This window comes from Leptonotus elevatus, chromosome 17, assembly GCF_054856555.1.
Source record: "Leptonotus elevatus isolate MCC_2025b chromosome 17, RoL_Lele_1.0, whole genome shotgun sequence".
Classification (NCBI taxonomy): Eukaryota; Metazoa; Chordata; class Actinopteri; order Syngnathiformes; family Syngnathidae; genus Leptonotus; species Leptonotus elevatus.
The window spans coordinates 5,397,966-5,410,665 of NC_141255.1; the positions used below are offsets into that span (position 1 = coordinate 5,397,966).

Sequence of the window (12,700 nt, forward strand, 5' to 3'; positions counted from 1 at the left end):
TCACCGATCCCGAGATCTGTTACGTGCTGGATGGTATTCTGTTTTTCTATGGCATCATCCTGACCGCGCTCTACTGCAGACTCAAGGTTAGCATCTCTTTTCCACCCCAACGTTTGACACACTACGAATCCTTTAATACAGTAAACATCACTTGAATGCAGTGTGTCAGTGGATGTGGCTTCACTTCCTGCGTGATTGTGAAAGAAGCTTGAAGGGGAAAAAAAAAGTGCCAGTACATAGAAATAAGAGCAGAAGATGTGGTTTGATGCCTTATAAAAGATAACCACCAAAGAATAAATACCAATATGCGCTACCTCCAGATTCGCAGTGCTAAGAAGTCTGCAGAGAGGAAGACAAATGGCCAGAAGGTAAAATGCAGTGCACATGTTTGATTCTTAATGTTTTGAACAACATTTTTTTTTTCACCTCCTCTGATAGGGTGCTCCAGAAAGTATCTACATGGTAAGTCTTTAACACACTTTTAGTGATTGGGACCCATCAAAATGACTGACTTGTGTGTTGCTTATTGTCTTCTCAGGGTTTGACTCCTCATGTCCAGGACACATATGCAATAATTGACACCAAAAAGTGACAAGGAAGGAGAGCACAAGCACTGTTTATATTTTATTTTTTTATGCTATGCTTTTTCTAGCCGGCTTTGAGTGCAATGCAAATTTGACAACAAAAAAATAATTATAGAGTTATGTTACTCTTATGATTTATGTTCTTGATTATTTTATTGAGAAGTTACACATAACAAGGAGGGACATGAATGTAACAACTATAACAATATGAATTACAGCTTCAATTTTGGAGCCCCTGCTATTTTCATTTGATTTGCTGCCCCTGGGTTCCTTCTTAACAAAGTATGGTATTTCCTTTCACTCCAATGTGGATGACAACCAGAACTATGTCCCGCTGGGCAAAAATATTTTAAACGATTTTAAATTGGATCGGCAAAGAAGAACATAAGCACTTAAAAAAAAAAGAAAAAAAATGTTGTGTTACTCACTTTTCCGTATTGAACAGTTGCAAATAAAAAGGAAAGGATGAATAGAATGTAAAAGTTTTTGCTTTATTTTGACACGGGCTCTTTCCGGTGTGCACGTTTTAGCCACTTGGGGGCAGTATAAACAGTCATGTAGGCTAACGTACGATAAAACTAAGTCACAAGAGTATGCTTCGTTGAGTACGAAGAACAAGATACCTGTGAGTAAAGTGTTTTTACACCATTTTGGTGATTACATTGTTACCGCAATATAGATTCTATAATATTTAGCAGTGCTAAATATTATAGAATCTATGCTAAATTAGCACGGTTGTTTTTAAATATAATTGACAATTCGGCCAAGTCAAAATGGCGGCCTTGCGGTGGTGAAATTACCCTCTGCGCTTGTTGAAAAACATTGGACTTTTGAGGATTATTTTGATTTCAAAATGTGATGTAATGTCGTTTGACTACTATAAAAATCTGCTCAGCCACATAGGCAAAGGCGTCGTTTGTTTTAACCGTGGAAATGAAGTGCTAAATATTATAGCATCTATGCTAAATTAGCACGGTTGTTTTTAAATATAATTGACAATTCCGCCAAGTCAAAATGGCGGCCTTGCGCGGTGAAATTACCCTCTCCGCTTGTTGAAAAACATTGGACTTTTGATCATTGTAATTGGATTTTTGAGGATTATTTTGATTTCCAAATGTGATGAAATGTCGTTTGACTACTATAAAAATCTGCCCAGCCACATAGGCAAAGGCGTCGTTTGTTTTCACCGTGGAAATGAAGTGCTAAATATTATAGCATCTATGCTAAATTAGCACGGTTGTTTTTAAATATAATTGACAATTCCGCCAAGTCAAAATGGCGGCCTTGCGCGGTGAAATTACCCTCTCCGCTGGTTGAAAAACATTGGACTTTTGATCATTGTAATTGGATTTTTGAGGATTATTTTGATTTCAAAATGTGATGAAATGTCGTTTGACTACTATAAAAATCTGTTCAGCCACATAGGCAAAGGCGTCGTTTGTTTTCACCGTGGAAATGAAGTGCTAAATATTATAGCATCTATGCTAAATTAGCACGGTTGTTTTTAAATATAATTGACAATTCCGCCAAGTCAAAATGGCGGCCTTGCGCGGTGAAATTACCCTCTCTGCTTGTTGAAAAACATTGGACTTTTGATCATTGTAATTGGATTTTTGAGGATTATTTTGATTTTCAAATGTGATGAAATGTCGTTTGACTACTATAAAAATCTGCTCAGCCACATAGGCAAAGGCGTCGTTTGTTTTCACCGTGGAAATGAAGTGCTAAATATTATAGCATCTATGCTAAATTAGCACGTTGTTTTTAAATATAATTGACAATTCCGCCAAGTCAAAATGGCGGCCTTGCGCGGTGAAATTACCCTCTCCGCTGGTTGAAAAACATTGGACATTTGATCATTGTAATTGGATTTTTGAGGATTATTTTGATTTCAAAATGTGATGAAATGTCGTTTGACTACTATAAAAATCTGCCCAGCCGCATAGGCAAAGGCGTCGTTAGTTTTCACCGTGGAAATGAAGTGCTAAATATTATAGAATCTATGCTAAATTAGCACGGTTGTTTTTAAATATAATTGACAATTCCGCCAAGTCAAAATGGTGGCCTTGCGCGGTGAAATTACCCTCTCCACTTGTTGAAAAACATTGGACTTTTGATCATTGTAATTGGATTTTTGAGGATTATTTTGATTTCCAAATGTGATGAAATGTCGTTTGACTGCTATAAAAATCTGCTCAGCCACATAGGCAAAGGCGTCGTTTGTTTTCACCGTGGAAATGAAGTGCTAAATATTATAGCATCTATGCTAAATTAGCACGGTTGTTTTTAAATATAATTGACAATTCCGCCAAGTCAAAATGGCGGCCTTGCGCGGTGAAATTACCCTCTCCGCTGGTTGAAAAACATTGGACATTTGATCATTGTAATTGGATTTTTGAGGATTATTTTGATTTCAAAATGTGATGAAATGTCGTTTGACTACTATAAAAATCTGCCCAGCCGCATAGGAAAAGGCGTCGTTAGTTTTCACCGTGGATATGAAGCATTTCCATTATATCTTGAAATGCATCCATTTTTAAAACCCTAAACATTCTTGAATAAGGGTGTTAAAAAAAATTGGGGTCTCCATCGGTGCCGAACCGCGAGTGTGCAAGAGTCCACTGTACTTGTTATAACTGAACAAAGCACTAGCTCAAATACACAAAAAAGTGGCCGATTTGGTGGCTTTTCTGGCAGTCAGTTTTTGTGTGCCTGGGGGATTTGTGTCTTGTCTGCAGCCACAGGCAAGTAAAGACAAGAACAGAAAAAACTGTCGCCCGGCCTCCGCCAAACCGGAAAGTTAACTTGTGGAAAGGGAGGTGGAAGCAAGTGCACAGGTAACGCAAACAGGTGTATCACTGACAGGTGAGCCTTTTTTTGCTCTCACCATGTGTGTGATGAACCACCACAGAAAAAAGACCGAATGCTAGGATTTTGGCTTAACACAGTATTTAGGACTCTATATACCAGTATGATGATTTGTAGGCTCAAGAGGTGCAGCAACTGTTGGGAGGATGTGGTCCTGGCTCAGATGGCTCTTGCCGTGTCTCCTAGTCCCATGGATCTCTGGTAAGGAGACTTTAATGTTTTTATCGTGGGATCTATCAGTCTTCCTCTAGGCTATTGAACATACACTCCTAATACTATTATACGCACACCAAATTTGAGTATGTCAACAAAAACTCGTTTCCCGCAAGCAATCTTGTCCAAATCTGCTACTTTTCTCGCTGTTGCTTTTTTAGCATGTGATCGACTTAAAAGTGTTCAGGAAATGAGCATATATTTCAGGAAATCCAATGTTGTCCCAGAATGAGCAAGAAGCCTGTTAAACTTGCTAGGGTGACTATAAAACTGCAATGAATAAAGTATTTTGAATCGGAATAATGATCTTATCCTGTTTGCACGTGCCAATGCTTATTCTGTTTGTGTGAATGGCATTTTGTGGTCTTTCACTATATGTCACTAGCATAGACACAATGAACAAAGATATGTGGTTACATTTTACATATTTTTTTAAGGCCCTGACTCATATGGATTTAATGATTTATTAATCGCTTAAAACTTGACAGATATGAATTACAGGCAGAACATTTGATTCGTTTAAATTTGTCCTTTTGCTTACAACTTTTTTTGGGGGTCATGTTTGATTGAATGTCCTATGGTGTTCCACAGGGTTCCCTTTTGGAGCCCCTGCTGTTTTCATTGTAATTTACGCCCCTGGGTTCCATCTTATGGGGGCAAGCTGGTGTTCATGGGAAATGCATGAATCACGTAACGCATGCAGTCCCGTCCACACCGCGCAGTGAATCATTGTGAATCATTGCCTTTGTTACTGTGACGAAAGACTTGCATTTGTTGTAGTGATGTGAAAATATGAAACCAAGTAAATACAAGGTCAGCATAATCAGTACGGACACTTTAGCCTAATCAAGTTGGATTCATATTTTTCTTCCTTACGCTAAGATAAATGTAACAGGATGTCTGAAGTGTATGTTTGCGGTTTGAGGGTCATGTGGCTGCTTATCTGTACAGCAAAGCCATTTGTCAACAGGCCGCATACACGACACATTGTGACTGTCATTTACTTGCGTACCTTACGTCGTTAATTCCTGCCGTGTCCAGACACGAGGCGCTATGACAGGTCGTCTCACGTAACTCGTCAAGCGACATATCTCTGCCTACCCGTTCAACACAGCTCCCCTTGTTTCGAAAAGGACAAAAATATCGGGACACTGAATTTGAAATCTATTCTGTTGTCACCGTTTCGTAGCATTTTTCACTGTCGCTGTTTCGTCACAGTGACTCGAGGAGAATTTGTCGAGCGGCCGCCGGATGACTCCATCATCTCCCTGGCTGAAAAGGAGACGGTCCTGCCCTGCCGCTACCATCCTAAGGAAATGGAGTTGGTGGTGCAGGTCACATGGTACAAGGAGGCGTGGGACGACTGGGAGCAGATCATCACAGCTTACCACCACATTGAAGGCCAGACTGGTAGTTACATGTACAAATCATGTAAATAATGTTCCGTTTTTTCCCCACAATTAAGACAAATGTGATGTGTTGTTGACAGCTTTTGGGGCGTGGTCTGGCCGCGTGCGATTCAACAGCAGCGTCCCCACTGAGGACTCGTCTTTGGTGCTCTTCAGCACGGACGTCTCACACGAGGGGCGCTACAAGTGTCACATCAACTCCTTCCCTATGGGAAACTTTGACCAAATAGTGACTCTCATTGTCTGGAGTGAGTTTCTCATCTTTTTCCAAAAGACAGAATCAAATAAAGAGCGGCTAACGAGTAGCGGCCGAGAGGAATGATGACACAGGTGAAGCCCGTCAGTCGGTTGATGAGATGGATAGAAAAACATCCATCCACTTACAAATCAACAGTAAAAATGTATTTATTTCATCCAGGATTTCTCCCACCAATATCAATATTAATATATTTTTTAAACTTATTGTATTACAGGCAGTAGAGGTTTAAAAATAAATTGATGAATTATTTGTAACGTTTAACTTCCTCTAGGCCAGCGGTCAGCAACCTTTCCTGTCTTTAGAGCCATTTTAAGGTCAAATAATTTAAATAACCCAAAATGTGTGTGGAGCCGCAAATCAGATTGTGATGAAGGAAACAGCGTGTTAGTGTTAGTCTAATGTACTGAGGGCCCAAGAAGGCCCTAATTAGAGCTGCACCACAACACAAAATAGACAGCAGAATCCATCATGTATACACATTTTTTTCCACCTTTCCTCTTCCCTTTTTGGATTTGTTTTTTTAATTTTTCATACTTCATTTCTCATACACTTTTAGACTTTTTTTTTATCTTTCTGACAAATGTCTGACATTTTATGGACCTAGGGTCATTTTCTGTCTCTTATTTCTTTTTTGGACATTTTATGGCTATTTTGGGACATATTTTTCAGACTTGTTTTGCTATCAATTTTATGACATTTTGGCAATTTTGTGTATGTATATGGTAATTTTCAGGATTTCTTCTTTTGTTTTTGGACATTTTATAGTTACTTTTTGAATGTTTATTTTCTGACTTTTTTTTTGTCTTCATTTTTGGGATTTTTTTCCTGAACATTTTATAATTACAGTTGAAGTTTATAGTTACTTTTTGGAGAAAAAAAAATCAGCCTTTTTTGTGTGGCAATTCCAAAGATTTTTGGGGATTTGTTCTTTTGTTTTTGGACAATTCATGGTTACTTTTTGAACATTTTCTTTTCCACTTTTTTTAAAAAAAAAAATTGGGGCAATTTTTCAGTGATTTTATGATAAATATCTGATTTTCCTCTTCGGACATTTTATGGTCACTTTTTGGACATTTTAGTTTTTTTTTTTTTTTTTTTACAGCCTTTTCATCTACCTTTTCTCTAAAATTTGGACTCTGACCATTTTTGAATATTTATTCATTTCTTATCTAAATGAGTTTATTTAAAGAATATTTGATCTAAAAATTAAAAGTGAATATGTAAAATTATTAATTTCTAAAAATGTTTTTTTAGAGATCCCCAGGGAGCCACAGGAGAGGGATTAAAGAGCCACACGTGGCTCCAAAGCCGCAGGTTGCAGACCCCTGCTCTAGGCTAATGCCAAATAATAACAATCTGGTTAATGAAAAGTAATCAGAAACAAATGATTTTGTTGCTTGCATGCTAAATACATCTGTATCAGATTATATTTGATGAAACAGTCTGAGCATGAGCATGTTCATATTGTATTTTGTTTTATTCTTAACAACTGTAGTTTAGATGATGACGCTTGACAACCATCGCTGACACATTTTTCAAATAGTGTCCCAATTGTCCAGTTCCACTGAAATAGGCTATTGGTATTGTGATTCCAAACTTCAGAGATATTTGACATCATGTTTGTCCTGCAGCCATCCCGATCTCCTCCGTGGATCCTGTGATTCTGGTGGAGGGACAGTCGTATCGGCAGGCGGCGTCGTGCCGCTCTTTGGCCCGCCCGCCGCCGCAGCTGTCGTGGGACACCGAGCTAAACGGTCGGTCCAACAACCGTTCATGGGTCAACGGGGACATCACCACCCACTTCTCCTTGCACCCGCTGAGGAAAATGAACGGGAAGAAGCTGGATTGTCTGGTGTGGCATCCGACGCTCACGGCGGGCCCGCGTAGGCACCAAAACAAGCTGGTTGTACACTGTGAGTGGGATCCCAAATTGGATGAGCAAATCCGGTTCCAAACATTGCGTACGTGCTTAACTGGCTTGTATGTGTCCCTCCCAAGTTCCTCCCGATTCCGAGATATCGGGCTACAATGGGGACTGGTATGTGGGCCTGGAGCATGCGGCCCTGACGTGCGTGAGTGGAGGAAACCCCAAACCAAAGCAATTCACCTGGGCCAGGTACAGTAAGACCAGACAAATGAATGGCTGTCTGTTGACTAAGTGTCTGGTGTTACTTTTCCAGTAACCGCGAGTGTGATTACACCTTGACATCAACATTGGCATATTGCCTTTGCGTTGAACCCGCCGTACTGGAGTCATCGTGTGCTTGCTCAATTTGGGGGATTAAAATCAGTCATCAGGGTGAGGCAGAAGACGTTATGGTTTAAGAGGAAAAACAACATGTGTCGATTTATTTTTATCGCGGGAAACATCGTAGTTATTGCTTGAGGTGCAATCACGTTTTTTTTGTGTGCTTTGGGTTTTAAGATTCACATTAGTACAATGAATGAAAAAAAAACCTTGCTTATGATGGAAACAGGTGAGAAGTCTGCTTTAAAACTACATTTACATTAAGGATACAATAATTTGATACCTGTGCCTAGCAGGGCTATAATAGTTTTGAACTTTTCATGATAGTTATTTTTTATTTATTTAAAATTCAGTTAGTTTTCATAGCTAGCTCGTTTGTTAATTATTATTATTATTATTATATATTGAAATGCTTCGTTTGAAGTTAGTTTGATTAGTATTAGTTTTTGTTTTTTAATAAATGGAGTATTTGTCGAGTGCAAGACAACAACAAAAAAGCTCATGTATGATATTAATTGAGAACGACGAAAACAGTTTTGCTATATTTATAGTTAGTTTTAGTTAGCTTTATAAACTTGCTATATAAAGATGTAGCTTCAGTTAATTTTCACTTTTTAATACTTAACGAAAAATGAACGTTGCAGTTTTAGTTTGAGCTATTTCATTAGTCTTTCCTGAGCTAGCTTGGCATGGTTTAGCTTAGATTACCTTGTTGCGTAGGGCAGGGCGATTACGTCTACGATTGTGATTAGTGAGTGTAATAAGTTTCAGGTTGACTGTGAGCATATACTAGATCAAACATGGCGCAAATATGCGCCAATCCGGGTCGACCTTTTTCTGCCAAATTTAGTTTGTGTAACGTGGAGCAGAAAGGATTTGTCTCAGTTGTCTTAGTTTGATTTATCTGCTACAGTAATTCATATGTCAATAAAATAAACATTTTATTTATTCTTTTTTTTTTGCCATATTGTTTAAACTTGCAGTCTGACCCAAGTGTTTTTTGTTTTTTTTATGTTGATTGTAACCATCAGCCAACACGCACAAACACACGTGGCGGGCCAAACCTGTTGCTGTTGTCAATAACAGGCATCTGGGTGAAGCAATCGTTGGTGGCACTTCGTCGTGTTTGTGCTTGCACAAAATGTAAGTTGGAGGAAAAGGGAAAGGTAGCCAAGATTACAGAAGGAACTGAAAGAGTTTGAGCAAGACGGCCGATGAGAAAGAGGAACAGAATGGATGAAGTCATTCAATGTTTGGCTGCCTCAAAATGGCGCAATTGCTTCATTTTATTTCACGTAATTGTTGTCTCGTGAATGTCGTCCGCTCGTTTGGGTTCTGTTTCCACCTGTTCTCGTCAACCTATCAGCTGCCTCCAGCTTGTCCAGGTGTGCCCCATTGTCTCGTCTGCTTGTATTAAATTCTCTGGTTTCTTGTGGTTCGTGTTGTGTCATTGTTGTTGCTGGCATAAGTCATGAAGCTTTTGTCATGTCTGAGTGTGTTTTGGTTCCTTGTGTTCCTTTGTTGCTTTGAATCTTGATTTATTGTTACCTTATTATTTTTATTTTAAATACAAACTTTTGGGGAGATCCCGCCTTCTCTCTTGGCTTGCCAGTCTTGCTTCCCTGCATTAGGGTCCAGTTTGCTTTCATGCCATGAAAAATCTTGAATTTAATGTTATTGTGTTCACTTGAACTCTTTAGACTTGTATCTATGTGAATAAATGCATTAATTGAACCTAAATCTGAGGTAAAGAACAAGCACAGGTACAATTTTCGAGGTGGGGGGGGGGGGGGGGCTTTAAAGTGGATATAAAAAGTATACACACCCCTTCTCAAATGTGGTTGGTAATGTAAAGAAATGAGACCAGGACAATACTTTTTCTGTACACAACTCAATTTAAGATGGAAGGTTTTTTTGGGGGGGCTTACTATATTTGCAATCGTATGAGTTTGAATGTGATAGGTCAACTCCAGTTTTAAGAGCATGTGCACACTTTTGAAATAGCATTATTTTCATTGCTTAATGTTACTTCCTCTTGAAAAGATTAACTTTTTTTTTCTTTGTTTCAATGGTTAAGGCCATAAGACATATTAACTCATTCACTGCCATTGACGGCTAAAAACGTCAAAAATACATTTGAAATATTTATTAGTTTAACATTTTTTTCCTCTTTTGTTAACAAGAGTATGAAAAGCTACAATTTTTTATTGTACATTTAGAACAGATATAAAATGTGTGATTAATTGTGAGTTAACTAGTAAAGTCATGCGATTAATTATGATTACAATTTTAATCACCTGATGCTCCAAATGTTTAATAATCTTTTCTTTGTTTTAATTCATTCGCTGCCATTGACGGCTATAAACGTAGAAAATTAATTTGAACTAATTTCTATTAGTTTAACATTTTTTTTACTTTTGTTAACAAGAGTATGAAAACCTAGAATATTTTTTTATTGTACATTTAGAACAGATAAAATTTGCGATTAATCGTGAGTTAACTAGTGAAGGCATACCATTAATTACAATTAAAATATTTAATTACCTGTCGCCCCTAATTTTTTATATATATTTTTTAATTAATTTATGGCAATGAATGAGTTAATGGTGGATTTTTTTTCCTTAAAGGATCAGAAACATTTAAAGAATTGAATTTTATAGCAGGTGAAGAAGCACAATGCTTTTTTTAACAACTTATTTTGTGTCATATTGTATTATAGACACGGAGACGATTTGCCGGAGGGTTTGATTCCTCACCCCAATGGAACCCTGGAGTTTGGGCGCCCTCTCAACCTATCGGACAGCGGCACCTACCAATGTGTGGCGAGGAATGAGGTTGGCGTGGGCACTGCGGAGGTGGAGATTACCGTGTCAGGTAGATGACAAAAGTTGAGACTTTGACACCCCTCTGCCCATACATTCACATTCAGATGACTTTATTGATCCCTAAAAGTCCAAGAAACATGAAAACAAACAAAGCCCAAGCTCTGCCCCTTTAAAGGGGAGCACAGTACGAACCTGGATAAACATAATACCACAGACAACTCGGCATAGTCCTAACCACTCCCTGCTTTCCCTACTGCAGAGTTTCCCGAGAGACAGATGATGACGGAGAACATGACGATGGTCATCGTCGGGGTGATAGCTGTGGGGCTGCTCCTCTTCATGTTGGCCATCATCATCACTGTCACCTGTCACCACAAGAGGCTGAAGAGGGAACTGAGCGAGACGAAGTATGAAATGCGATGAATACGTTGTTCAGTGAGTTTATAGAACCGGCGATCTCATCTTTTATTTTGCACAGGGAGGAAATCAGCACTCTGTCCTGGTATGCTTCTTTGAGGAGGATCAACTCGGTCAGCACCGATGCAATTCGAGCGGTACAGAATGATTCTCTCTCCCCCCCGACACAGAACAAACATCCCGTTTTCTCATCCGTCTGCGCGACCCACTTCTGCCTATGAGGCAAAACCATCCGATTTAGTCAGTGCTTCTTTGTCAGACATGAAATGAAGACATAACGAAGCACTCGGAATGAGACAGGAAAGCATTGCTTTGCCTCTCTTGAGGAAACTGGAACGTTTGACGTGCGAAGTTGCAGTAAGTTTGTACGCGACTATAAAAATCTGTCTGTTTCCTGTCATTGCAGACGGAGGAGAGCATCCCGCTGAGGGTGGAGGGAACCTTGTCCTCCCTTGGGGTCAGTCTGCTCACTGCAATGATCAAACTTGATGCTTGTTTTATTCCTCTCTGACTCTTGAGTGTAGACACACAAAAAAAAAACATTGCCTGACAAAGAGCCCCTGGTTCTGTTCCCTTCCTGTGGTGCCATTGAATAAAACACAGTTACCAAATCATCAAGTCACTCAGCTTGGTGCAAAAGAGGAACTTCTCACCATCAGCCTCTTGTGATCTGCGTCTGTTTCCTGTGCTGATAGGAGCTGGCTCCCAGCCGCGAGAGCCACTCGACTATCTATGGGAGGTCGGGAGGAGGGGAAGGAGGAGGGGGAGCGCACGACTACATGGGTCGACCGGTCCTGCTCAACTCGCAGAAGGGCAGAGAAAGCCTGTTAGACCGTGATGAGGTACCACCCCCCCCCCCCCCCCAGTTTTACAGTTGCACCTACATTAAATAACTGTGTGTTTTGTGAATGTGTGGAGCAGGGAACTCTCCTTCCATGCTGCGTCCCAACACCGTTGCCTATCAAGCCCATCGTGCCGCTAAATGAGGAATGGTCAAGGGCAGGGAGCTCCGTCAGATCTCTGCGTCACCCCTCCCTGAGCTGCAGCTCTCCGTCCGTGACCGACAACGACGACGAGGTGGATGAAGGCCTCGAGGGTCCCGCTAGCCGGGAGCTTGGCGATGACCGGGAAAGCCAGAGCACGCGCTCCCAAGTGTCTGAGGAGCACAGTCCGGGAAGTGAGCTCATAAATGGCACCAAGACTTTCAAACCAAAGACGAGCCCCGCCGTTGTTAGCCCTCATGCCTCCTTGGTGCACAAGGCCCAGATTGTGTAGCAGGAAGCTGCTCACAAACAAGTTTACAAGATGTGCTCCTTCTGTTCCAAATATGTGCCATAACAAGAATTCCAAATATGGCAAATATTAAGTATTATTTTGTCTCACATCTGTACTTTAGTTTCATTAACATCAGGATTTGTTTCCCTCAACACTAAGAATATATTTGAATTCAATTTGACTACAAAACCTTTTGGGGGGAGGATATTTCCACGTGCCACTTTTTTTACTTTGGTACGCTCCTTTTGTTACAAATAATTGTTGCCTAGCAAGAACCCCAAATATGGCAAATCTGACATTTATTGTCATTTATTTCCACCTCTCCAACCTAATGTTTTTTTTTCCACAAGTTTGAAAATCATTTGAATACAATTTGACTAAAAACGGTTGTTTTGGCATCTGCGCAGTGGAAAGCAATTTGCAAAAAAAATTCCGTTGTCTTCAGCGTCCTTTAGTGGCGATGTTGGAAAGTGCAGAAAGTGTGACACTACAAATGCCTGCAGGTATATTAGTTAGAGCTTACAAACATGTATATAAATATTGAAGAAGTAGATTTAACAGGTTTGGATTGCCGTTTAACAACTGTTACTGCGTTATAAGAC

General features: G+C 39.8%; 1 protein-coding gene across 3 annotated transcripts in view; it reads left to right on the plus strand.

The window, feature by feature from the left end:
• The first annotated feature begins 594 nt into the window (after positions 1-594).
• Positions 595-12,700, plus strand: part of LOC147159436 (nectin-4-like) — a 12,312-nt gene continuing 206 nt past the window's right edge. The window contains exons 1-13 of one of the 3 annotated variants that reach the window (XM_086058644.1): positions 595-1,209; positions 3,323-3,421; positions 3,570-3,653; positions 4,884-5,075; positions 5,155-5,322; positions 6,965-7,246; positions 7,332-7,449; positions 10,301-10,455; positions 10,666-10,813; positions 10,885-10,960; positions 11,230-11,280; positions 11,519-11,665; positions 11,742-12,700. The exon at positions 11,742-12,700 is cut by the window's right edge and continues 206 nt beyond it. In XM_086058644.1, the coding sequence (XP_085914770.1) occupies positions 3,599-3,653; positions 4,884-5,075; positions 5,155-5,322; positions 6,965-7,246; positions 7,332-7,449; positions 10,301-10,455; positions 10,666-10,813; positions 10,885-10,960; positions 11,230-11,280; positions 11,519-11,665; positions 11,742-12,098 (1,749 nt within the window). In that variant the 5' untranslated portion in view covers positions 595-1,209; positions 3,323-3,421; positions 3,570-3,598 and the 3' untranslated portion in view covers positions 12,099-12,700. The remainder of the gene's footprint in view (positions 1,210-3,322; positions 3,422-3,569; positions 3,654-4,883; positions 5,076-5,154; positions 5,323-6,964; positions 7,247-7,331; positions 7,450-10,300; positions 10,456-10,665; positions 10,814-10,884; positions 10,961-11,229; positions 11,281-11,518; positions 11,666-11,741) is intronic. The other 2 variants (XM_086058646.1, XM_086058645.1) reach the window with 2 other exon arrangements.